The sequence below is a fragment of the Beta vulgaris genome, chromosome 9 (assembly GCF_026745355.1).
Source record: "Beta vulgaris subsp. vulgaris cultivar EL10 chromosome 9, EL10.2, whole genome shotgun sequence".
In the NCBI taxonomy this organism is placed as follows: domain Eukaryota; kingdom Viridiplantae; phylum Streptophyta; class Magnoliopsida; order Caryophyllales; family Amaranthaceae; genus Beta; species Beta vulgaris.
The window spans coordinates 19,713,740-19,741,387 of NC_079210.1; the positions used below are offsets into that span (position 1 = coordinate 19,713,740).

Genomic DNA, 27,648 nt, shown 5'->3' on the forward strand with positions numbered 1-27,648 from the left:
AAGAAGATAAACAATAAAACTCTAGCACACGCCTAAGATAAAGTCACAGGCCTAACATAAAGCTTATCCACGCCTATACGATAAGAATTACCATATCCTAACTCACTTAGACTCCTAACAAGACTCAATAACAAAGGAATTAGGCTCCAAAACATAATATGATTCCTTTATCACTCAAACACCTAAAATAAAGACCTATAAATCAATTAAAATACATAGTCTCCTAACTAATCTAGGAAACTACATAAGAATCCTAACAGAACTAGGACTCATAGAAAATGACCATATCCCATATGTATCATCCTCTCCCTCTGGAAAACGAACCTTGTCCTCAAGGGTCTTCTAAACACTCCAAGATATCATCCAAATCAAGCGCACAACAATGTAAACAATCAGAATCTTATCTCGATCACTACCATGCTTAGCGTTACAAAGTTTTAATCTTCCCAAACTCCAACATGACTGTAGACTCACTTTGTTATTTCACCTAAAAACAACATGAAGGACCTTTGAATAGTGAACATCAGGAGTGATCAGATGGGTCAATGCACAAGGAACTTCAACTAAAGGTATATATTTTGTTGCATCAATGTGAAGGATTGAATCTTCCTCATTTGTAACTTCAAAGATCAAATCTTATTCCTTAGGAAAATAAAAAGTTTCAATCTTTTCGTCATCTTGAACGATGAAAACCAAATCTGAAAATTCGTCCTCTATAGCACAAGGAACATCTTCCAAATAACTATTAAGCTTTTCATCTAAAGAATATTGATTCAAGTCATATATCAAATCCTAATTTGGTTGTAGACGTATGGACAATTCTCCAAGAATTTAGCCAGTTGTTAACTCATCATAAAAATAGAAACGACAATTCATAGTTAGTTTAGCATAAAGCATAAACTGTCCACAAATTTTCAATGAAATTTTGAGATCTTAAACCTAAGTAAAACACCTCGAAATTTCATGAAATTTTGCCACAACATACCCCTTGGTGTCCTAAACACTCGACCCAAAATTTCATCAAATAATAATAAACCGCTTGCTTGAAGTTTTTGTTTTACTAACAGTATGTAATCTTTCCGAAAAACAGAAATTTGCATCAAATGTTTGCCTTCACTTTGACTTCGTTACTTATCGGACTGGGGTTAAATTTTGACATGATGTAGCCCTCTATGTTTGATTTACACAGAAGCACAAAAATCACAATTTTGCCACCGGATGCGCCATCGCAATGCACCCTGCTCTGATACCACTTGATGTGATTTTTGTTGGCGGTTCGAACTCTTTTTGTGTTTTTATAAACTTATGGACGAATAACAATAACAATAAAAGGGATAGGTTCTTTAATCGCAGTTTAAGAGGTTCTCTTGTGAGTGTCAACTCCAAGATCACTCAAAGTCGCGGTTTGTGTATTTGAATTCTCAGTTCTATGCAAGGACAACAAGCTTAACACTTTAATTTATAAACTCAAAATCTGATTTTTATTAATGAAGCTCATGTACTATATATACACATCTAACATAAACCCTAGCATACCTTAAATCCTATGACAACTAATAAGATAAACACAAACTAAGAAGATAAATAATAAGACTCTTAGCACACGCCTAAGATAAAGCCACACGCCTAAGATAAAGCTTATCCACGCCTATAGGATAAGACACTAGTAGAATAAATGCTATTTGTTGCGGTTAAAAAGTACCCTATTGTTGCGGTTTTGGGTGCGCAGCAATTAAGGGGGCAGCAATAGGTAGTAATTATAATGCTGTGGTTTTAAACCGCAACAATATCTACAAACATTGTTGCGGTTTTTAGGCCAAACCGTAGCAATATTATAATTTTTTATCTGGTTAACACATAATATTGCTGCGGTTTCTGGCCCAAAACCGCAACAATATTATTAATTAAAAATAATAAAAGTAATATTGCTGCGGTTCTGGGCCAGAAACCGCAGCAATATTACTTTTTTGTTTTTTTTAAAAAAAAAATTTTGTTATATATTAGTGATTGGGAAGCTATATATGCAACCTTGATGAAGCTATGCAGCAATATGCTATTAAATTTTTTGCATAAATTTCGGCAGAGCTCCGTTTGTAAATTAGATAAACCCATAATAGGGAATTAACCTGTACAACAACCATTAACATCTCCGAGATCCACCATCCAAGCAAATCCAAAATTTCATCAAACAACCACCATTATCTCCAACATCATCATCCAATATTCAAGCCAACAACCAACATATAAATAACAATTCCAAATAATATAACAAAATATTTAGTGAATCCAACGTATATATATATAATAATATATATATATATATATATATATATATATATATACATATATATATCATGAAATCCAATTCACTACAATGTTGGTTGGTACAAGTTGCAATAATGTATATGTTCGTCTAAAGTTAGAAAAACTAAGAAAATTAACATAAACTAACTAACCTACGCAATGCACTCATCAATAAAGTATCTTGCCTACTTATTCTTCACCTCATTGATTTGATATCCTCCGTATAAGGATCTTTGGTAAAGGTTTGAGCAACCTGAAAATAATTTACCAAAGTTAGCATCAAATAGTTAAATATATTAAATATGAAATGAATAATTATATGAACTTACTTTGTCCATATCCCCGAACCAAAATATGAAGCGAGTACGTCAAAAATGTATCGCATGACAAAATAACCACACTCCGTGCCTCCTTGCTGTTGCGGGTACTTTATCAAAAGTTTTAAGAAAATGAGAAAATTTACCGTATAATGAGAATAAAGTAATTCTATTATATATACCTTAACATTTTTTCACAAAAGCTTCTCCCGACGAACTTTGTGGCCGCTCATCCGAAACCTCCTAAAAGCACTAGATAATACAACATCAAATGATTTAGTCTTTAATTGTTGTATGTTAACATCTCAATTCATTTAAAGTATATGAAACGTATATCAACTTACGCTATCATAGGCGTTCTAAGCTTTAACTTTCGCGGTTTGTGAAAGCTGGTAGAATCGAAGGTATAAATTATCCCGAGCAAGGGACATATGTAAAGAAGCATCCAATGTTGGCTATTGCAAGATTGAACAACAATAATTACTTAAAAAATCACATATCATGCAACAATCAATATTTGTAGATATTAAGATAGAATATTACTCTTGAAAGATTGGCGCAAACATGATACTAGCATCTACATCGACGCATCCAATCATAGCCTGAGCAATGTACTGCGTTACGTACTCCGATGATGAATGCACCTCCGTAACAGTGCTTTGCGGACACATCCAACAAACACGTCCAATAGCAGCATCCCCAAATCCATCCAAGTCCGACTGCGTAGCCCTAAAAATTGGCAAAAGTAAACTATATGTGAAAAATACAACTATCATATAATTAAATATAATGTAAAAAAAAATCATAACTTTGATTATTGTTACCTCATGTACACTTGGATAATAGAGATATTAATCATTTCTCATCTCAAAAACTGACTAATATCCTCCTTGGTCAGAATAGCGGTGCCATCATCTTTCAAATGGAACAAGGATCTCGACAAGGTAACAGCAACAGCATCATCGTCTGCGACGGCAAGGGCAAGCGTATCTGCTAACTCCCTACAGTCTTCAGTGAGGGAGATAACTGGACTAAACTGAGAAGCCGAACCGGCTGAATGCAGCTGGCTAGAAGATCTAACAGCCTCCCCCGAAATCCCTTTTTGTTTTTTAGGTGTCGGTGTAACCTAATAATTATTTTTCAAAACGCACATAAGATTATGAAATTTTTAAATTGAAAGCTATTATTTTTACAAAAATGGAGGCCTATATGAACAATTACCTCATCACTTAACATTTGTGCTAAATTTTTTGGCCATTGCACCCAAGTACCCAAAGCAGTAGCTGTAGTGTCGATCTCATATGCAGGGACGGGAACAGGTAGTGGCAAATGACCATATTTCTCTATAATTCGATGAATTTTCACTTTCAGGTGATCATTCATCATTCTAGACCCATGAACTGTAGTGGTCTCATCAAAAGCATAAGAATATGCATCTGCCACTAGACAAGTCTCTCCACTAGTTGGATCTACCAAATACAATCGACATGGAACCTCGTCCTAACAGCAACACGTAATATTGATATTATTTGAATAAAACACACATGTAAATATGATAATTATTTGTATAAAGGACATGTATAAAAGATAATTTTTGTATAAAGCACATGTATATATAATAATTATATGTACCTTCAGCTGAGGAGAATGAGTGTCGAAAATCCAGATAGTGGAGTACGTAGCTGAGTGGGCTGTGAAGCAGCTACCTCAGGAGATGGCCCAGGAGATGGCCCAGGAGATGGCCCAGGATATGGCGCAGGAGATGGCCCAGCAAATGGTGAAGCAGATGGTGGAACATATGGCTGAGTCGGCTGTGTAGGAGATGGCACAACAAATGGTGAAGGATATGACGGAATAGGTGGTTGAGTGGGTTGTGTAGGAGATGGCACAGCAAATGGTGAAGGGAAAAAATGATATAGCCCAGGTGACTGAGTAGGTGGCTGTACATGTGGAGGAGATGGCCCAGCAGATGGTGAAGGATATGGCCCGGTAGGTGGATGTGCAGGTGACTGAGTGGGCTGTGAAATCATCACATTCTGCATATATGTGGCGATGTCCTCCCTCCACCTTTCACTCATTTTCCGTATGAGTGCCTCCTCTTGTTCCATACTCGATCTCCTATAGTGCGTACGAGGTACATGCCCAAAAGCCTTGGTATAGCCAACATTCACGCCCCCAAAACCATAACAGCGACCCGAATGATCTGGCTTCTCTCCAAGAGCCATAAAAAGGGCGTCTCTGTTACGAACCGGAATGAACTCACCCTTGGCTTGCTTCTCCTTGTACTCCAACTGCCCAAAAAGCAAGTTAACAGTAATAATGTAGTTAATAAATGAAAAAAATATTCATGTCAAACTAAAAGTTAATTATAATGATATACATACGTATTTGTCAGCTGCTTTCTTTGTTTCCTCAGCTGGAATAAATCGCTGTTTAGTAACAGGATCTTTCTTATGCATCGCGCACCACCAATCATCACCCCGGTTAAAACTGGAGGACAAGGAGGATGGTGTACTAGATGACGATCCAGAATCAAAACTAGGTGGACCGAATTTCTCCTGCCTCCACAACTCTCTAGCATCTCCATAGCTCCTCTGACCTAAGTGGTGATGATGTGTGTTCTTCTTTGCGCTCTGAAGCGCCTTTTCTCGTTTTTCCTGCAAAATAAAAAAATACATTAAGTTAGTATAATATTATTTAAATCAATAAAACCAAGTTAATAATTAGATTATAAACTTACTATAGCATCATCTGACATCTCTTTCTTTGAAAGTGGCCCAATCCTCCTTTTGATGTGCTTGTATACATCTGGCGGACTATCACTAACTTCTCTTTCTTTGATCTAACTCTCGTCATTGTTATCCAACCAGATACCAATTTGCTCTTAAAATCCTTCATCTATTGTTCACATCAGATAAGTATTGCTTCTTGTATGGAACCAAGCCGGGAATGTGAAACATGTTCTGTTTTTCAAAATAGGCTAAAAGGGCTTATTTTGGTTCCAACTTGTCTATATATTGTATTACCAATCAAATCTACCAATAAATACATTAAACTAAGTATATATGATATGTTAGAGGTGTTTACAACTTAAACTAGCGTGAAACAATTCATATTAATTCATTTGGAAAGAAAATGGCCCAAAATGTGTCTCCATTACCAATTGATGTTCAACTTCCGTATAGAAAAACCGATCCAAATACCATCCTTGGCTCGCCATTGACCTAGTAAAGAAATAATTAGAAATCCAAACTTGAAATTGTAATCAGCTAAGTATGATAAATTACATCTATTTACCTGTTGGTCTTCCCAAATCATCAAACTCTAAGACCATATCTCCTATGTTGTGGAGATTCATCGTGGGACCTCGTTTACTCTTTCTAGATGCCTTTGGATTCCCACTTGACTTCTTCCCGCTCCCTTGTGCACCATAATATGTAGTGGTCTTATGTGGATCTAAGAATCAAAATAAGGAAATTAAATTAGAGAACGAACAAGTAAATTACATATTGAAATAAACGCGGACCTCAAGGGGTTGGCTGCCCATCACCTGTCACCTCAATGCTAAGTAAAGCATTCCTATCAGCCTCTAGCTCAAATCTCTCCATCCATGCATCTAACACATCTGCGGCACGATCACTGTCCTCTCCCTGGTCACACTAGTAGAATAAATGCTATTTGTTGCGGTTAAAAAGTGTCATATTGCTGCGGTTTTGGGCGCGCAGCAATTAAGGGGGCAGCAATAGGTTTTAATAATATTGTTGCGGTTTTAAACCGCAATAATATCTACAAATATTGCTGCGGTTTTTAGGCCAAACCGCAACAATATTTTTATGTATTACATATTTAACAGAGAGTATTGTTGCGGTTTTGGGCCAAAACCGCAGCAATATGTCTAACTATTGCTGCGGTTTTGGCCCAAAACCGCAGCAATAGGTCTTGGTAACCAAAAAAAAATTTTTTTTTTTTTTGGCATTTTGCAATCACATATGAAAAATTAAAATCATACAACAAACCAATCCATTATCCACAAAATTCGCATATGAATTGACACAAGTTCAATGTGCACAACATCTCAAAATGAAGGCTGAAAATAAATTTGTTTATTAGATCTTATGGCAACTTAAATTTTAATTACAATGACTATTACTAAAAGAAAAAAACGAAAAAAATATTAAAAATTCCTAAAATAAAAATTCTACAAATCTAAAATAACGAAAGAAACGGAAAAAGGAAAAAAAAATACATAATCCAAAAAACGAATGAAAGCTAAAAAACAGAAAGTATGAAACCTAATAAACAAAAAAAGAGTGTTAAAATCAAACAAATCCAAAAAATAAATGAAACAAAAAAAATCTAAACCGCCGGCCACCATCCGCACGTCGTCCTTGTCGCCGGCCACCAACCGAAACTTCGATGCGCGTGCAGTTCGAAAAAATCGCTGCGAACGAAGAGTTGTCGCCGGCAACTAACCAACCGAGAGCGACCCAAATCTGAACTCGTTGAGAAAGAAGACGAACAAATCGAGGGTGGACGAACAAATCATATTGAACATCAAGTGGTTTGTTGCGAACTGGAGCGACGAGGAGAGTGAACGAACTGGACCGACAAGGAGAGTGAACGAACTAGAGCGAGAGGGTGGATTTGTTGCGAGAGTGAACGAACAAATCGAGGAGGGTGGCGACGAGTAGATCTAGAGCGAGAGAGAGTGAGGGTTTGAGAGGAGAGAGGAGAGGTTGAGAGAAATGGCCGGAGAGGTGAGGAGAGAGGTGAGAGGAGTGAGGAGAGGCGAGAGGACGCTGAGGGTTAGAGGAGATGCAACACTAATAAAAACCCTACTTGTGACCTGCATGTTTTATATATACTTCTGTTTTTACTATTTTTTAATGATATTGCTGCGGTGTTTGATAAAAACCGCAGCAATATTTCTGGTCAAATAGTCAACTTTTTTTCAAAAAAATTCCTATTGATTCCATATTGCTGCGATTTCAGACCAAAACCGCAGTAATATTAGTCTCTCCAGGCCCCACATTTTTTTCAAAATGTATCCGTTGAACAATATTGCTGCGGTTTTGGGCGGGAACCGCAGCAATATTGTTATTTTCTATTTTTTCTTTTCTTTTTGCGTGAAATATTGCTGCGTATAGGTAAAACTGCAGCAATATCACCGCAGCAAATAGCATTTATTCTACTAGTGTCAGCCTCCTTTTCTGGGTGAAAAAGGGCATCAGACTCCGATGAATGATCGCTCGAATCGTCACTAGCCATATATGTAGCATATACATAGAAACAAGAAAGAGTGTTAACGAAATTTAAAACAATATATATCATCACTTTATTGTAACAAAATCCAAAACAAGTCAAATTACTCATATAGAACATTTTTTACCTTTAATTTTGGTCAGTAGGTTGTTCGATGACTGTTACACCTTCTTGGTGATCCATTCGCATGTAACTATTTTCAGTATCAGACACATTCATCATATCATCATTTGGGATTGAGAAAGGGGGGATATCATCAAACTTATCATATTCTTCTTCGTCGTCAACATCACCTACTCCTAAAATTCACCTTTTACCATTAATAACAATGCACCACTGAGTGTTTCGGGATCAGATACATAGAACACTTGTTTTGCTTACGATGCAAGCATAAAAGGTTCTTCGGTGTCACGCAGACGACTCATATCGACTAGAGTAAAACCGCACACATCCCTTTGTAAACCACGTCTGTTATCCGTCCACTTGCATCGAAAAATAGGCATAGTGAAGTCACAATAATCGAGCTCCCATATTTCTTGAATGATCCCATAATATGATTGTGTAGCATCAATCGGAGTTTTATCCTTTGCACTCGCATACTCCCTAGATGATGCAACCGTTGAAACCTCACAATTCTGGACCATCTTATATTTCTTATCCCGACGTTCAGTGTAAAAGGTATAACCATTGATATCATATCCTTCATATGACTTAAAATTGTCACGTGGACCGTATGCCAACCACTTAATTGTATAAGGTACATGATGGTTGTTTGTAGACAATTCACCAATTACTTTATTGTGAAACCAGTCAATGAACGACCTGTTATGCTCATTCATCAATGCCCTCTCCCCTTTTGATGGATTTTTGTGACGCAATTCACGCATATGTCTTTCTAAGTATGGATTAACTTCAGTAACATGGTGCAACACGAAAGATGAGCTTTATGCAACTCACCAATGAAGGTGCAATATGTCGCATTCTGACCCCACCTTTGCCTTCTAATCTTCCCTCGTGTCTGGAATATGGAAGACCCATCGTCACAGCCTTAGCAAAATAAGAAGAATATCCTCCAACCTCTTCGGCAATTGTTCCTTGAATAATACTCGCCTCTGGTCTTGCTGGATTCTTCATTTTCTTTTTCAAAGAACCCATATGTCTCACAAAAGGGTATGCCCATCTTAAAAACACAGGACCACAAGTTATTTCCCTTACCAAATGAAGGACTAAGTGAACCATAATGTCAAAAAAAGAAGGTGGAAAATACATCTCAAATTGACAAAGTGTGATCACCACCTCATTTTGCAAAGCATCCAACTTATCAGGATCAAGTACCTTGTTGCATATGGTATTGAAAAATGAACACAACCTCGTGATAGCAAGCCTGACATGTTTTGGAAGAATCCGCATATTGCAATCGGCAAAAACACTTGCATCATCACATGACAGTCATGAGACTTCAACCCAATTAATTTCAGATCAGTCATAGAAACAAGTCTTCTCATGTTAGATGAGTATCCAGTGGGAACCTTAATACCGTATAAACACTCACAGAACAATCGTTTCTCTTTCCTAGACAATGTATAGCAAGCTGGAGGCAAATACGTTGTTGTTCCCTTTCCTTTCTTAGCTTTTTCCTTAACCTTTGGCCATAAATTAGGCCGAATCTTCAATTTCTCCATATCTCTACGAACCTTAAGACCATCCTTAGTCTTTCCTGGCATATTCAACAGAGTACCGATAATTGCATCACAAACATTTTTTTCAATATGCATTACGTCGAGACAATGTCTAACTGGTAAGTATTTCCAATAAGGAAGTCTCCAGAATATAGACTCTTTTTTCCAAATGACACCATCGTCTTCCGAAGGTTTAACCCCCTTACCAAATACTGTTCCCATCCCCTTAACGATTATAAACTTCTTTTCCAGTTAACGGTCTAGGAGCTGGAGTATTTTCAACAAACCGTTAAATGGTGCTTTTTTCTTTCGATATGGATGAGAACTATGTAGGAATTGCCTATTAATGATATAGACATGTTTCCCACAATGTGGCAAATGTGTAGCCTCCATACCATTCTCACAAATGGGACATGCCTTTTTCCCTTTGACCTTATACCCCGATAAATTCACATAAGCAGGATAATCATTTATAGTTCACGAAGCGTGAAATCTTCATTAGAATACACATCAAACATCGTAACACCTTTGTCCCACATCTTTTTGAGATCTTCGATGAGAGGTGCAAGATATATGTCTATATCATTGCCCGGCTGCTTAGGCCCAGAAATTAAAAGAGACAACATAATATATATGTCCGTTTCATGCACAACCATGGAGGAAGATTGTATATCACTAAAAGAACAGGCCAAGTATCTATGTTGACTACTCAAAGTACCGTAAGGGTTCATTCCGCCGTACACAATGCAAGTCTCAAGTTCCTAGCTTCCTGACAAATTCTCTATATCTGGAATCGATAGCTTTCCATTGAGGAGAATCTGCTGGATGCCTAAGCATCCCATCTTTCTTTCTCGATCAGCATGCATCTTAGGTTTTGTGCATCTTCTTTGATAGAAAAGAGCCTCCTAAACTTGGCACAACTGGAAGATACCACAACACTTTCGCAGAAGGACCAGTATTGCCCGGTCCGGGCCAACCCCATCCGGCAATTTGTAGCGGGACTTACCACACCTCCGACATTCATAAAGGTCGCATACTCATTTCGATACAACATGCAATCATTCGGACATGCATCGATCCGCTCATATTCCAAACCCAAAGGACACATTAATTTTTTGGCATAGTAGGTAGATTTTGGTAACAAATTACCCTCAGGAAACATATCTTGTAAAGCTTCTAAGAGTTCTGTGAAGCCTACATCAGTCAAATTATGTTTTTCTTTTATGTTGAAAAGAGTTAAAACCCCACTCAATTGAGTGTATTTTGTACACCCTGGATAAAGGGGTTTCCCAGCAGCTTCAGACAAACTGTCAAACACTCGTGGCCGCTCATTAAAATGGTCACGAGCCCCTTCCAACATCTCACCTAATCGATCACCAAACTCTTCATCCTCAGTGTCACTATTATCTCCGTTGTCATTTTCATCACCTACTACATCATCACCTTCAATCCTAACATGATCTTCTATCACACTTCATTCTCAACCCCGACATTCGACATATCAATCTCAATGAATTACTAGTGCCAACATCAACATTAACCCTATCTGAGTATATTTTCCCTCTCACCATGCCATAACCAAATATAATACTCAGCCCTAAATCCACGACGAATAATATGATCCCTTATGGTCCTAATATCAGAAATCATATTCACATTGTAGCAATCAACACATGGACAATAAATCTCAGCCTCGCAAGTAAGTTGTTGATGTTCTACAGCACGTTTACAAAACTCATTCACACCTTCTACGAACTCCAACGTATTCCGCTTTCCATACATCCAACTTCGATCCATTTCTAAAAACCCCAACACATACATACAAATTATTATCAATTTAAAATTCACATAACTCCAACACAACAAACTAATATTCAATGCATGCTTCCATTGGGTCCTTATCACTCCAACCTAACCCATCCTTAAACGTCCAATCCCACTAGTGAATGCATGTATCATCTTTGATTCTAAGTAAAATTCGGCAGCATTTCCCTTCATTCTCCAAGTACATGATAAAGATAATTGTTTATCTTATATGTACCGGAGAACAAATTAGGGAAATGACTAACCGTATTTCACTTAGAATCAAAGAATCAACACACATTCACCACCTAAGTGAGATGTGACGTTTAAGAACAGTCCCAAAACGGGGACTATTCAAGACTTACTCCTAATGAGTCTTGAACGGGTATCTGGGCAAATATCTGTACATAAAACAATCACATTCAAGCGATTCCAAGTATTCACCAAACAATAATCGCATTCAAGCGATTTGAATATATCATCAAACAACAAGTACCAAACCATTCCTTAGATTTCCCTTCCCCTCCCATTGGTGAGTCTATCAATATAAAGACATTGCATGCATATCACCTTAAACAAAGAATTGCAAAAACATCACAATAACTTAAGCATAAATAATCCCGTATAACATATTAGGGCATACAAAAACTAAAGCAAAATCATCACAAAATTAGTTTTTAATACTCAAATCTTTTAACTAATCATATATATACTTTATACTAATTATTTTACACTACAATTTAAACCAAAATTTTCATTGAAACACTAATTAAGAAAAATTTCAAAAGAACTAATCGTTAGTGTGAAAGAAGCGCCGGTGGGAGGAGAAGGCCGGAGGTGGGAGGAGAAGCGCCGGTGAAAAGTGGCATCGGTGAAGGAGAGTGACGTCGGTCGGTGAAGAGTGGCGTCAGTGGAGAAGGAGCAAGGAGAAACGGTGGAAATGCGAGACCCAAAACGCGTCAGTGGAGAGGAGAGAGCGAAGACCCAAAGCGAAAAAAAGAAATGGCCGGAAAGTCGCCAACTCCGGTCGTCGGATATGTTGCCCAACCCAGTCGCCCACTCCGGTCGCCGGTTTTGTTGGTAAGAGTGTGAGAGACTGTGAGAGACTGTGAGAGGAGAGAGAGAGTGTGTGTGGAATAATGTATTCGATAAGTGAATGAAAGAAAACCCCCGTCTTTTTTTTTTTTGGTAAGTGACAACTAATATTGTTGTGGTTCCCAAGTAGGACCGCAGCAATATATTAAAAAAATATTTTTTTAATATATTGCTGCGGTCCTACGTGGAAATCGCAGCAATATTAGCTGTACATGGCCCCACATGTTTTTAAAATGGTAACTGTTAGACAATATTGCTGCGGTTTTGTGCGGGAACTGCAGCAATATTGTGAATTTCAATTCTATTTTTTTTTTCTTTTTGCGTGTTATATTGTTGCGTATAGGTAAAACCGCAGCAATATCACCGCAGCAAATAGCATTTATGCTACTAGTGAGAATTACCATATTCCTAACTCACTTAGACTCCTAATAAGACTCAATAACAAAGGAATTAGACTCCTAAACATAATAGGATTCCTTTATCACTCATACACCTAAAATAAAGACTTATAAATCAATTAAAATACATACTCTCCTAACTAATCTAGGAAACTACATAAGAATCCTAACAGAATTAGGGCTCATATAAATGACCATATCTCATATGTATCATCCTCTCCCTCTTGAAAACGATCCTTGTCCTCAAGGGTCTTCTAAACACTCCAAGATATCATCCAAATCAAGCGCCCAACAATGTAAACAATCTGAATCTTGTCTCCATCACTACCATGCTTGGCGTTACAAAGTTTTAATCTTCCCAAACTCCAACATGACTGTAGACTCACTTTGTTATTTCGCCTAAAAACAACATGAAGGACCTTTGAATAGTGAACATCAGGAGTGATCAGATGGGTCAATGCACAAGGAATTAACTTCAACTAAAGGTATATAATTTGCTGCCTCAATGTGAAGGATTGAATCTTCCTCATTTGAAACTTCAAAGTTCAAATCTTTATCCTTAGGAAAAGAAAAAGTTTCAATCTTTTCGTCATCTTGAACGATGAAAACCAAATCTGAAAATTCGTCCTCTATAATGCAAGGAACATCTTCCAAATAACTATTAAGCTTTTCATACAAAGAATATTGATTCAAGTCATATATCAAATCCCAATTTGGTTGTAGACGTATGGACAATTCCCTAACAATTTTGTCGGTTATTAACTCATCATAAGAATGGAAACGACAATTCATAGTTGGTTTAGCATAAAGCATAAACTGTCCACAAATTTTCAATTAAATTTTGAGATCTTAAACCTAAGTAAAACACCTCGAGATTTCATGAAATTTTTGTCACAACATACCCCTTGGTGTCCGAAACACTCGACCCAAAATTTCATCAAATAATAATAAACCAATTGCTTGCAGTTTTTGTCTTACTAACTGTATGTAATCTTTTCGAAAAACAGAAATTTGCATCAAATGTTTGCCTTCACTTTGACTTCGTTACTTATCGGATTGGGCAGAAATTTTAACACGATGTAACCCTCTATGTTATATTTCCACGGAAGCACAAAAATAACAATTTTGCCAGCGGACGCGCCATCGCAATGCACCGTGCTCTGATACCACTTGATGTGATTTTTGTTGGCGGTTCGAACTCTTTTTGTGTTTTTATAAACTTATGGACGAATAACAATAACAATAAAATAGACAGGTTCTTAAATCGCAGTTTAAGAGGTTCTCTTGTGAGTCTCAGCTCCAAGATCACACAAAGTCGCGGTTTGTGTATTTGAACTCTCAGTTCTATGCAAGGACAACAAGCTTAACACTTTAATTTATAAACTCAAAACCTGATTTTTATTAATGAAGCTCATGTACTATATATACACGCCTAACATAAACCCTAGCATACCTTAAATCCTATGACAACTAAAAAGATAAACACAAACTAAGAAGATAAATAATAAAACTCTTAGCACACGCCTAAGATAAAGCTTATCCACGCCTATAGGATAAGAATTACCTTATCCTAACTCACACTCCTAAAAAGACTCAATGACAAAGGAATTAGACTCCTAAACATAATAGGATTCCTCTATCACTCAAACACCTAAAATAAAGACTTAAAAGCAATTAAAATACATAGTCTCCTAACTAATCTAGGAAACTACATAAGAATCCTAAGAGAACTAGGACTCATAGAAAATGACCATATCCCATATGTATCAAAACTTATTCCTTTCATCGAAGGAGTTTGAGAAAGAAATAGAGGAGGAAGCTTATGGTTATGCCTTATTCATAAGGCACACTGCTACAAGTAACAAGACACCTAGTGATGAGAGGGTTGGAGGCTTTGAGAGGTTTGCCACAAGGTTTGCCACCTTTGAGAGGGATTGAACATGCCATAGACGTTGTCTCAAGAGCCCCATTGCCAAGCCAACCTGCTTATAGGTGTGACCCCATGCCATCAAGAGAGTTGCAATGCCAAATAGAGGAGTCAACTGAGAAGGGGTATGTGAGAGAAAGTATGAGTCCATGTGTAATGCCTGCTTTCATGAAGAATGTCCATAGATAGGTTCCCTATGTCTAGATTGGAAGATATGTGGGATGAATTGCATGGAGCTTCGGTATTTTCTAAGATTCATCTTCGAAGCGGCTACCATCAAATGAGGATTAGAGAAGGTGATGAATGGAAAACTGCGTTCAAAACAAAGCAAGGGTTGTATGAGTGAATGGTGATGTCCTTTGACCTATGCAATGTGCCAAGTTCTTTCATGAGATTGATGAATGAGGTACTTCGAATTTTGCTTAATAAGTTTGTTGTTGTGTACTTGGATGACATTCTTATTTACATTAAAAGTGTGTAAGATAATTTGTTGCATTGGCGTGTGTTGTTTGAGAAGCTTAGAGAGCATCAACTATATGGCAAACTAGAGAAGTGTGAATTTTTAGTCTCTAGTGTACTGTTTTTGGGGTACATTGTTTATAAGGAGGGAGTTCATGTTGATCCTGAAAAGGTGAAGGCTATCTCTTCTTGGATAGCACCTAGGAATTCTTTGGAGCGTAGGAGTTTTCATGGCTTGGCGTCATTCTATAGGTGATTCATTTGAAACTTCTCATTCATCATGGCACCTATTACTGAGTTGTTTAATAAAAGGGAGTTTTCTTGGACATCCATAAGACAACAAGCGTTTAATAAGGTGAAACATAAGCTTTATAGTGCTCCTGTCTTGGTAGTACATGATTTTGATAAGTTGTTTAAAGACGAATGTGATGCAAGTGGTGTAAGCATTGGTGCAATTTTGTTGCAAGAGAAACGTCGAATATCCTATTTTACTAAAAAGTTCAGTGGTGCTAAATTCAATTACTCTTACTATGATAGGGGGTTCTATGCTATTGTGTGTTCCTTTGATCATTGGTCACACTACTTGAGATCAAAACCTTTCATCCTTCACTCAGATCATGAAGCTCTAAAAACAAAAGCTCAACCATAGACATGCTATATAGGTAGAGTTTATGTAATCCTTCACGTTTTCATCAAAGTACAAGGAAAGTAAGACTTATTGCGGATGCTTTATCTAGACGTGCATATTTGTTGGCAATAGTGGATGCACAAATGTTAGGCTTTGAACACTTGAAAGACTTATACAAAGATGATGCTGATTTTGGGGAGAAAATGGCGTAATCAAAGGGTGTTTTTGTGATGCAAGATGGTTTCTAGTTTAAGGGAAACAAGCTGTGTGTGCCTTAGTGTGGTGTGAGGGGTTTGTTAGTTCGAGAAGTGCATAGTGGAGGTGTGGCTTGACATATTGGAGTGAAAAAAACTCTTGAAACACTTCAAGAGAATTTTATTGCCCGCATATGGTGAAGGATGTTCACTTGGTGGTAACTAGATGTGCAACATGTTAAAAGGGAAAGAGTACCTTCCAAAAGGGACTTTACACACCTCTACATGTGCCTAAAAACCTAAGGAGTGGATATCATCAAATTCATATTCATGAAGGAGATGAGTGGATAAAAACCTTTAAGACAAAGGAACGCTTGTATGAATGGCTCGTTACGTTATGTGGCTTGTCAAATGTTTATTTAGTACTTGAATATGAATGATGATATTGATTTCCTGATAAGGAATCATACTTGATATTGGATTCCGGATCAGAAATCGTGATAAGGAATCATGTTATGATATTGGATTCCTGATAAGGAATCATATTTTGATATTGAATTCCTGATAAGAAATCATATTTTGATATTGGATTCCCGATAAGGAATCGTATTATGGTATGTTCTTATGATATTGGATTTCTGATAAGAAGTCGATTAAAGGGAATAAAGTATATCATATATCAGAGTCGGTTAACTTAGATTCCTCATAAGAAATTGTGATGTGTTGAAAGCTAATTAAATGAAGATATATGAAATATGTCTCTGCTATGTTTGCTTTTACATGAACGATGGTGTACCATGAAGAGAATTGAATAATGGTATTGTATGTATGTGTCCGACATGACTAATGATATACATTGTTATGACATGTGTGATTAATCTGAGCATGATGATTGTTTAGAGTCGTTTTCAAGTAAAAGTCACCAAAGCATGTGTTACTCTTGTTTACATGTTAGTACTAAGCTTTGCTGATGTGTATGTATGTTGTTTTGTCATTTTTGTGGTCTGTTACTTAGTAGGTGACAGTATCCCGTAAGTTAATAGTTTAAAGGTTAGTACTCAGCTTTGCTAATGTTGTAGTATTGTATTTGTTTCCTAAGTGACGATGCTCGATGTTGACAAACTCAAAAATAATTGTAATTACGTGGTTAATTGATACATTGAACAACTAAACTGGTTTGTTCTAATCCCAAGTTAACTGTAACTAAATTGAAGTATGATTAGAATTATTTTTTTTCATTGACTAAAATAAACTGATGGAAATTTAACCTCAATCGAATCGAAAAGTTGATATTTTTAACTGTTTTCAACTGAATTCATACAAATTGAATCGTTTGGGTAAAACCAAAACTAAAGTGTTGAACCGATCTAGCGCGAATTGACAGCTAGTGAAGTATCATAATGATAAATTTGTAATTTTTGAGAAAAAAAAGAGTTAGTACCAAAAATATCCTTCTTCCCACATAGTAATTCCCTTAAGATACGCTCCATTCAGCTTATTATTTGAGGACAAACTCCTGGAAATGAAGCTGCAAAAATAGAAAATTTGCAATCGCAACCTTTAAATCTTATGAACAATCTCATATCTCAGGTACCGTACCATGGAAAACCTTTCTTCAGAAAAATATGAAAGTTTGCATCTTTGTTCCAGGCTCCCGATGGTCCTCAAATTTACCAGCTTCTGGTTAGATACAAAAAATCCTCCCAAATTCTGTTTAGTTAACTTAATTATCACGTGGGTAAAATCGACCTGAATTAGTTTTCAGCCAAATTCCTTTGATGATAAAATGAAGAAAAAACAAGCTGCGTGTTTTGATTTGTGGGTTCTTTTCTATGTTTGAGAATATTATACTACTAAATACTAATTACTAAAAACATGGATCCAATTGTTTTCCTTTGGTTTGCCTAAAATTTGTTGATATTAAAGCCTCCTGAGTCCTGACATCAAGAAACGGTTTTCAAGTTACACTTACAATTAAACTGTACTAGAAAAGAGGAAAAGTGTGAAGATTTGTTGAAGATTATTCCATCCGTCATTTGAAAATCCATTGAAGAAAGCTAGGAACTAGGAAGGACGATTTTTCATCTATTCCAGCTGTTAAGGTATTGTGTTTTATGTTCTAGTATTGGATGGATCTCATTTATTTTTAGAAACAAGAATTTGGAGGAGCAAAGATAGATTCCTTTTGAAAAACTTTCAGTAAGGGAGTGTGATAATGAATCTCATCGTCTTCCCTAGCGAAGTGGAATAAGTTATACGGATCTCCCCCCGAAATTAACCTGATGAACAAATCAGAGGGCATCACATGTAAGAGAATTTTACAGAAATTTCCAGGAACTAGTACTAAAGCAAATGAAGCATTATATTTGAACTATTAATAATGAGAAACATAAGAATTAAGAAAGCTCAAGAAGCTTCTGCGAGTTAAAGAGACGAGCATTATCAAGTAAATGCACATGCAGAAAAATTCAGCATAAATACTCACATAGAAAGCACAAACAACTTCCAGACTCTATACGACTACTCTAGTGAATAGTGAGTGCTTAATTAGATCCCAGGAAAATAATGATATCAATAAGAGTTAAATCAGGAAAAAAAGAAAAAATGTACAATACCTACTGGTGTAATTCTAATCAGTCATTGTCTGAATCTGAACTGGACTCATCCACACGTCTATCTGCAATGGCAGGAAATAATTTTTGCCTCATGTCCTGTATTGATTGATTTGGATCTTGAGAAGGCTTTTTAACTGATGATTCCTTGCCTGTATTTTTTGCTTCTTTTGCAAAAGATTGTTTTAGATCTGCACAAATTCTATCCAACAGTAAGAGAAAGTCGCGCACAATACTAAACAAACGCAGGCCTTCTTCCCGCCCGGCATTTCCATGGAAATAGTCAGCTGTCTTTCGCACCAAACCTGATATCCTTTGTTCTTCTTCTAATAGCCATGTTACCTCACCTTCTGAATGCTCTACAAAACTTACAAGAGCCTGATGGAACCCTGTCTCTTCCTCAGGACTACTCATTTCATTTTCTAAGAAATTCTTTATTTTCATTATGGACTGGCCAAGCTTGGATACTGTTGATGTAAGTACATCACCGTCAATAACTGCTGCTTTTTTTACATTTTCCAGTTCACTGCTTATACCTGACACGACTTGGAGGCCAAGAGTGCGGTAATGTTCTGTGGGATCATAGGTGGCATCCTCAACAAAATCCTCAGTCTTCATGCTGGATATGCTTCGGTTATCTTTTGCAGCACGCAGAGCTTTCAAACCTTCTGAGCGAATTATCTCCTGAGCAACAAAATGTAGAAGTGTTGTCTTACCATCCGTTCCTTTCACATCAGCAAGTTTTAAGAGGGTATCAAGTTTGAAGGCCTGAGCCCCTCCACGGTAGGTGCCATCATTCATACGGTTGCCAGTTTTCAGAACGGCTTCCAAGAGTTTAAGGAATAGTCTACTCTTTTTGAGTTCATCACAAGCCACCTGTAAGACAAAACAAAACTCATATGCGCCTACAAACTTCAGACAAAATAACTCATAATCTTTTATGTTCAAGGATATACTACATAAACTAAGTGAAAAGGTCAACAGCTCATTGGACGCTAGTAATTTGGCATGGCCAAATTTAACTTTTACATCTGCATTCAGCTAATCGGCTTTCCTAGATATATTCTTTGAGACGATGGGAGTTCAGGTAATATAAATCAGAATAAAACCTAAGTTTATTAGAAACTTATATATCTCCTTAAGATACTATCCCCTAGGTCAAAGAGAGATGTAGAATGGAAATAAAACAGATGTTTTGAATACAATGGATGGTTAGAACTTTCTTACCTCCAAAGTAACAAAGGACTCTTTGATACTGGAGACTTCTTCCTTGAATGTCATCATGAACATCAGTGATTCCATTCTTCTAAAAGCAAACGGGATATCAACCAATACTTTCAGGAATCTTTGTGCAGGTCCAAGTTGAGAAACATCACCATTGAATAATCGAAGCTTTAGTTCTTCTTCTTGTGTTGGTGCCATTCTCAGCAATGTTTGCAATAGCTCTGCCGGAAGTTCATTACCTAACTCATGCACACACCTTAGATTGTCACTAATTAAAAAAGAATAATATGAAAAAAAAAACATTAACCAGCATCCACCTAACATCAAATTAGCAAGCAGCAAAATTATATTCATTTTGAGGGATATACGAGTAAATCATTCACCACTTTTGACAAGCTTAAGATAGTCGTCTTGTAGGCTTATTTCCCCTCAATGAGATGGTATTCATTGCATCAGTCACAAATATGCGTAATTGGTATAAAATAAGAAACCCATTATTGTAATTACAGTTATACCATTTCAAACAGCAGATGTATACAGCCAAAATAACATATCACAGGTATACACATTGATATGCACTTATGTTCATCACATGAGTTGTACAGAGGCATTCCTTTGAACGATTGGGAGGGGGAACCCCCAGAATTCGGAAAACCTAGCAACAGAAAAAATATATATATAACAGTAACTCGCGCAAAATAAATAAAGATGTGTGCAGACATATTATGTATGTGTAGTGAATCTATGACTACAAGAAAGAGAAGTATGCAAATCAAGAAAATATCTCAAGCTAGCACATTTTCTTAATGTAATCTGCATGCTGTGCAATTCATGATTATTTTCCCTCGCAAGATACTCTGTATTCAAGCAAATTGCTGTTCCTAGTGTATGTTTTCCAAGAAATATGTTGTGTACTGTATACATTCAGAAATGCATGTGCAAGCTAACATTTACTGCACAAAAATGGGAAGAGAGAGAAGAGTACCTTCGAGAAGGGCATCACGAACTTCTTCTGTTGACACATTAAGTGCTTTGAGAAGAATGGACAAGTTCTGAGACTTCTTTGGATCAATTATCTGTATATGCTGTGGTTGAGTAGTATCATTTGCTCGGTTCCTACGATCAACGTTCCTTTTGTCATCAGGATTATATCCAAACAGAGATTCTATCATCTCTTCATTGAACCTGAAAATTATGCAATTTCTGATTATTCCGGTGATACCACAGAAATTAAGAACTTCAAACATTCCAGTATGTATCCAAACCAACATGACAATTGAGTTGATATTGTGAGCCTAGCATTCGAAAATGACATACAGTTATATCCCCTCCCAAGATACATGTAACGGTGGGAAAACTCCTTCAAGATAAATTAAGACTTGTTTAGAATCTTACTGGAATGATCCCGCTCGAATTTCATCCCACACCATTGACTGTTCAGCATTGCCTACCACTTTATCCCAGAAGAATGGCTTTAGCTTTGTTCTTGGGGCATCAGGATCACCTGTAGGATCGTTAGCATCACTAGAAGCTGACCGGCCTCTAGCACCTGCTTTTGGAGGTGCAGGTGGAGGTCGAACACCTTTTGGTGGTGGTGGAGGCTTAGGTTTAGGCTTTGGTGGTGGAGGTGGTGGTGCAGCTGGTGCGGGAGGAGGAGGACTTGACTTTCCAGCAGTAAGTTTCTCAGCATGCAGTCCTTGAGCATTTCCAGCATCAGGACCATGTTCTGAAATTAAAGCCAAAGAACTGCCGTGTCCCTCATGATCTTGAGCTGAGTTGTTGGAAGCTGTATTTCTTCTAACATCCCTAATATCAGCACTACTTGAAGAACCTGACAGATTAAATTTTTTGAGAGATCAGTAATATGTACTTCCTTTCAGATCAGTTAAAAAAGTATCATTGAAAGAGTGAAAAGAGTAACACTGTGATTACCAGCAGAAAAGCCACTTCCACTCATTGTCAGAAGAGGTTTGTCATCTCTCTGCATATCCGTAAATCCACTGTGGCCTCTCATCAGACAACAAAATAACACCAGGGCAAAAATGACAACTGCTCCTGCTATTGATGCAGCAACAGTTATAATTTTGTTCATGTCTTTGTTATGTTCTTCCATTCCTGAAGTGTTTGCTGAATCTTCAGTGGTCACAGGCGGAGGGGGAAAAAGCAAATCAGGTGGTATGATAATTGGGTCGTCAAAAATATCGTTTATTGGACTAGCAGCGGTACTTGAAGCTATTGCATCAAACAGTGTCAGAACATTAGCAACAGGCAACAGATAGGAAGGGGGATGGGATCGAAATGATAAGGAATTCAGAGAGAACTAAAACAGCATCTAGTATACTACCTTTGGGAGGCTTTTCAGCCAAGTATCGTCTAGGAGTACTAGACTGATCGAAAGCCAATTTAGCACGACTAGTTCGGCCATCTTGTTCGCTAAAATTAGGGAAACGATGGTAGTTCTTCCTTAAGCAACCCGAAACAAGTTCTTGGAGATTGGATCGCAAGGTAGTCAAAATTTTATCAGGTTCTCTTTGTTTGAACCAAACTGCACCTGATCCAATTTCAATTTTATCAGTCTTCAGTGACAAATAGAAGTCACAGTCCCCAAGCTCTTTTATGATTACAGCCAATTCTTTGGAGCAACTTTTCTGCGTGAATTCTGCCTGTTAACAGAGAATCAAATCAATTATTCAGTATGAAGAATAAATATTGATGTATTATACGTTTGAGAGAACCTACTAAACATTATATGACATCTAGACACCAACTACAGATGCGTCAAAAGCATTGCAAAAATCAACTGCTCTCTAGTGGGAAAAATGTCGTGACACAACTATCAGACCGACTCCTTTAGGGGAATTATAGATCATATCTTCACATCATAGGAGACGAAACAAAACAAAAAAGAATCTGAAGGAGGTGGGATTGGGGAATGTTGTTGAATGAATGTATTTCTGTATGTTTTAAAATGTATTACAAAGCAGCACATGTATCAGAATTATGTATTAATAAAGGTCTCTACATTGATGCATATATACTTCAACATAATACCAGTATGCTCTATCTCAGCTACAGAAGATACTGATGCATGTTTTGAACTGTATGGAGGTGGTATAGTAAGTGGGAAGCTGGATAAAGCATAGCTTCTATAGCTCGTTATTTCTCAAAGGTAAATATTGAGCGTAGACATTTGTATGTCACAAGGGCAAGCTTGCTTACCGAGTGTTTAGTATGAAGGGCCTATTTGATAGGTGGTATTGTATGGTGGTAAAAATAATAAAATCCTTCATAATTATGATACCATGATAAAGTGATACCATTTCCAAACATGTGATTTTCTTTCCCAGTTTCCATTACAACTATATATATTGAAGGTGGACAAGCATTCTATGGTCATTGACTGATTGACATGATACTAATGTGAAAAAATACATATGAATTCAATACCCTTACCAACATATATTACCATATAGAAGTACCAAACAAACTATTAGTGTCAAAAGTTCTGAAAACCCTTTGTATACTTCCTTTACACCACTAACCAAGACACCAAGTGTTAGCTCAAGTAATTGATGCAGATGGAGGAAAATGTTGGAATCGCAGACACTTTAAGACCAAGAGGCCAAGTCCCCAACCTTCCCCGCCTCCACCCCCTTTTTCGGGGGAATGGGGGGAGCGGTAACCCGCCACCCCTTTTTATTCTCTGGCAGATATCATTTTCTATCCTCCCATGCATCTTACCCTTCAATTTCAAAGAACAAATCGACAAGAACTTGAGTAAGGTCAAAGCTAGAATTGCTATGTCGTTACCACAAAAGAATTTGAAAAAAGCTCAAAACTCAACAAAGAATAGATCTCAAATGCATGTAATGACTCGTATAAGGAATTTTGGATCACAACATCAAAGTGCAATTAATGTCTTTTTGACAAAAAAAAAAAAAAAAAACAAGTTTCATGTAAAGCCAGCATTTGTAATCAAGCAAAAAGCATACATTTCATCAATTGAACACCCTACAAAAATGAATGATATATGGAAAAAAGGTGTCATCAAGTATGTCATACCCATTGTTTTTTGACCTCCAATGATGGAGATTTAGCTCCATGATCAACAAATATTCTGGTAGAGCGTTTGCCTTCCAAGAAACTACACGCGAAAAGCAAAATTGCCCCCAAAAAGATAACGCAATTTATTCTTATTCTCATTTCGATGAATCACCGGATTATTACGATTCCACTCCCATTTCCTTCTTTTCATCTCATATGTTAAAAAATTCTCCTAAACAATAATATTACCCAAAAATGATTCAATGATAGGCCGAAAACCATACAATCGAAAGATGGAATTTATAACGAATATAATAAAAATGAAGAATTCAATAAATATTGCATCAACTCGTGCCCCTTTTATTTTCGGACAGCAGCAGGTTCCCCGTCTCCTCTCTGTTCGCTCGAAATCAAACAAAATAAATAAATCCTACACAAAATATAAAAAAACAAAAAAAAACTGTTTGATTCACGTAAAACATAGACATCAAAATATCGAACGTAAAACATCATAATCCAAACATCAGAATAAACCATTAACGTGGTTAAAGTAGTACCTGATTGGCTGAAACATAAGGGAGAGCTAAACAGAGGGGGGGCCGAGACAGAGAGGTGGAGAGGGAGATGAGATAATAGCGGGCGACAAAACTACCGGCTAACGGAGTTTTGAATGAAACGAAATTTGATTTTGTTAAAGCTGCTGTAGTTTTGTTTCTTTGCTTTTTTTTTTTTTGGGCAATGATGATCGGGTAACGCTTTTTCCGGAGGGACAAAAAAGAAATTATACTCCCTTCATCAGTCTCCGACCCTCCCCAGACGTGCTGAGAAGTGAGAAGTACGTGGAGACATGAGTCATTTTCACTTCCGCGGTTGGGGTAGACGAGGGCAGGCCATAATAACGACCTCTATCTCGTACATGGAACAAAAAAAATAAAAAATACTCCCACATTTAGCTTTTTTAATTTAGGATTCGAATAATCCAACTATTGAGGAGCATTTGGTTCATATGATTCTACTATCAGGTATGTGCTTAGAATGAGCAAAAATTCATACATTGTGTTTGTTTAATTATTTGATAGATTTAGAACCCATACCTCAAACTGAAGAAATATTGAGAGAAAATAATGATGTGTTATCTTTCATTAATCAACGAATATGTATATATAATACAACCTAAGCCCAAGACCAACATGGAATTAGGAATCCCTAATAATATATTTAGGAAAGATATATACAACAATATACCGAAATATCTCAACACCCCCCTCAAGTTGGAGCAGTGGAAGGATTGTAAATGCCCAACTTGGATAGCAAGTTATCAAATTGTAGTTTCCCGAGAGCTTTAGTAAAGATGTCGGCCAACTGAGTAGAAGTAGAGACATAAGATGGAGAAATCAGACCATCAGTAACCGCATCGCGCACAAAATGACAGTCAACCTCAATGTGCTTGGTGTGCTCATGAAAAACCGGATTCTTCGCAAGATGAAGGGCCGACTAACTGTCACAAAAAACAGGAATAGATTTGGGATGATGAACACCCAAACTCAACAACAAGCCTTTTAACCACTTCAGCTCACATGTGATAGCTGGCATGGATCGATACTCGGCCTCCGCAGAAGATCTGGAGACAGTGTGTTGCTTTTTAGTCTTCCAAGAGATTGGAGAGTTGCGGAGGAAGACCATCCAACTAGACGAAGAACGACGAGTGATGGGACATGCGGCCCAGTCAGAATCACACCATCCCTGAAGAGAGAGATTACAATCGGCTCGAAGAAGAATACCCTGGCCTGGTGTACCCTTCAGATATCGAACAACGCGCAATGCAGCCTCCCGATGTTCCACACGAGGCTCATGACGAAACTGAGACAAGATGTGAACTGAGTATGCCAAATCGGGACGAGTCACGGCCAAGTAGATGAGACGACCAACCAGGCGCCGATAAGCAGCAATATCTTCGAAGAGAGGACCGAAAGCATGGCCAAGACGATGATTCTGCTCAATCGGAAAACTACAAGGTTTAGCTCCTAACAACCCAGACTCAGAAACAATGTCTAGAGTATATTTGCGCTGACATAAAAACAACCCATGCGAGCTACGAGCAACCTCAATGCCAAGAAAGTACCGCAAAGGATCCAGATCTTTCATCTTGAAACAATCACTCAAATAACCTTTGAAAGCAGATAACGCAGCGGAATCATTCCCAGAAATAATCAAATCATCAACATATACGAGAACATTCAAATGGGTAGAGCCCTGAGCGAAAGTGAATAAAGAATAGTTAGCATAAGACTGATGAAAACCATAACCCTTCAAAGCAGCCACAAGTTTAGCAAACCAACACCTAGGAGCATGTTTCAACCCATACAACGATTTTTGAAGACGACAGACAAGTTTGGGATTTGAGCATTCAAAACCGGGGGGTAGTTTCATATAAACTTCTTCATCGAGATCACCATGAAGAAACGCATTGTGAACGTCCATTTGATGAAGTTCCCAGTCCTTAGCAGAACCAATGGCCAGAAAAGTGCGAACGGTAGTCATTTTTGCAACAGGAGCAAATGTCTCATTATAGTCAATGCCAGCCTCCTGATGATTACCCAACACAACAAGACGAGATTTGATACGGTCAACCTCGCCATTGGACAAATATTTTGTCCTATAAACCCACTGACTACCAAGAGCCCGTTTGCCAGGCGGAAGCTCTTGTAATGTCCAGGTACCATTGGCCTCGAGAGCACGGATCTCGTCCTGCATAGAAGCTTTCCACCCTTCGTCACGCATAGCCTCTTTAAAAGACCTGGGATCAGTGTGAGAGACAACAGAAGCAAGAAACTTTCGATCTTTCACAGAATAAGTTGCACAATTAACAAAGTGAGCGGTAGGATATGGAGCACCTAAGGTAGATGACGGAGACGGCGCAGACAAAGATGGACTATCCAATGCGATGGTGGGAGCAACGAAGTCACGGAGCAAAACCGAGGGTACCTTAACCCTCTTACCACGCCCTAAATCATCGGATGAGGAATCACATGGTGAAGGAGACACGGGAGATGACTCGGGAGAGGGTGCAGAAGAGACGGGCGAATCTGTGGAGCTAGGGGAAGTAGAGGGAAGTGAATGTGGTTCATCTGTGGTGCTAGGAGAGGAAATGACAGGAGACTCAGGTGGGGGGCCGGATGTGTCAAGAGACGGAGCAGGTGAGGCAGGAGAGGAGTCCGTAAGAGGAACGGAATCAGGCACGAGTGGAGAAACGGGACTAAGAGTGGTAGGCTCATTTGTGAAGGAGAGTTCGGCAAAATCGGGGTCAATAGTAGTGTCGGTAGGGGGAAAAAGTGTGTGGGGTTCAATGTTGACCGTGTCAGGGGTAAGAAAAGGAAAAGTATCCTCAAAGAAACGAACATCCCGTGAAACAAAAAATTCCTTCATATCCAAATCAAACAAGCGCCATCCTTTTTGCCCAAAAGGAAAGCCCACAAGGATACATTTTCGACTTCTACAAGCAAATTTGTCCCCCCGTGTTTTGTGATTATGAGCAAAGCATAGACAACCAAAAGTTTTGATGACATCATAGGCAGGCAATTTATCATGAAGAATCTCGAATGGAGTTTTGGTGCCTAAAAGAACCGAAGGTGTTCGATTAATAAGATGAGCTGCAGCTAAAACACTCTCCCCCCAAAAATAGATAGGTAGGTTGGCTTGAAA

The 27,648-nt window shown here is 37.8% G+C and overlaps 1 protein-coding gene and 3 long non-coding RNA genes across 8 annotated transcripts; 1 reads left to right on the top strand and 3 right to left on the bottom strand.

Moving 5' to 3' along the window:
- Positions 1-2,631: 2,631 nt before the first annotated feature.
- On the bottom strand, positions 2,632-5,250 carry LOC125493860 (uncharacterized). Its single transcript, XR_007270175.2, has 7 exons — positions 4,254-5,250; positions 3,843-4,121; positions 3,446-3,747; positions 3,165-3,350; positions 2,966-3,076; positions 2,804-2,873; positions 2,632-2,731 (listed from the first exon to the last, which is right to left on the bottom strand). It is a non-coding gene; the product is annotated as an uncharacterized LOC125493860 (long non-coding RNA).
- A 300-nt stretch (positions 5,251-5,550) lies between these two features.
- On the bottom strand, positions 5,551-8,730 carry LOC130590027 (uncharacterized). The gene is made up of 3 exons (XR_008967616.1): positions 6,148-8,730; positions 5,919-6,077; positions 5,551-5,845 (listed from the first exon to the last, which is right to left on the bottom strand). It is a non-coding gene; the product is annotated as an uncharacterized LOC130590027 (long non-coding RNA).
- Positions 8,731-17,335: 8,605 nt separating this feature from the next.
- On the bottom strand, positions 17,336-24,904 carry LOC104903333 (formin-like protein 5). 5 transcript variants are annotated; one of them, XM_010691349.4, is made up of 9 exons: positions 24,504-24,904; positions 23,965-24,376; positions 22,247-22,565; positions 21,835-22,134; positions 21,298-21,733; positions 20,888-21,087; positions 19,906-20,141; positions 18,686-19,554; positions 17,336-18,345 (listed from the first exon to the last, which is right to left on the bottom strand). In XM_010691349.4, exons 2-8 carry the CDS (start codon positions 24,103-24,105, stop codon positions 18,700-18,702), a joined length of 2,487 nt encoding a protein of 828 aa, XP_010689651.2. In that variant the 5' UTR covers positions 24,106-24,376; positions 24,504-24,904; the 3' UTR covers positions 17,336-18,345; positions 18,686-18,699. The 5 variants fall into 5 exon arrangements, with proteins under 5 accessions (XP_010689651.2, XP_048492443.1, XP_010689650.2 ...); XM_048636486.2 differs by having other exon boundaries at positions 18,682-19,554; positions 23,965-24,342; positions 24,504-24,903; XM_010691348.4 differs by having other exon boundaries at positions 18,682-19,554; positions 24,504-24,903.
- On the top strand, positions 18,029-20,202 carry LOC125493283 (uncharacterized). Its single transcript, XR_007269796.1, has 2 exons — positions 18,029-18,168; positions 19,201-20,202. It is a non-coding gene; the product is annotated as an uncharacterized LOC125493283 (long non-coding RNA).
- Positions 24,905-27,648: the final 2,744 nt, after the last annotated feature.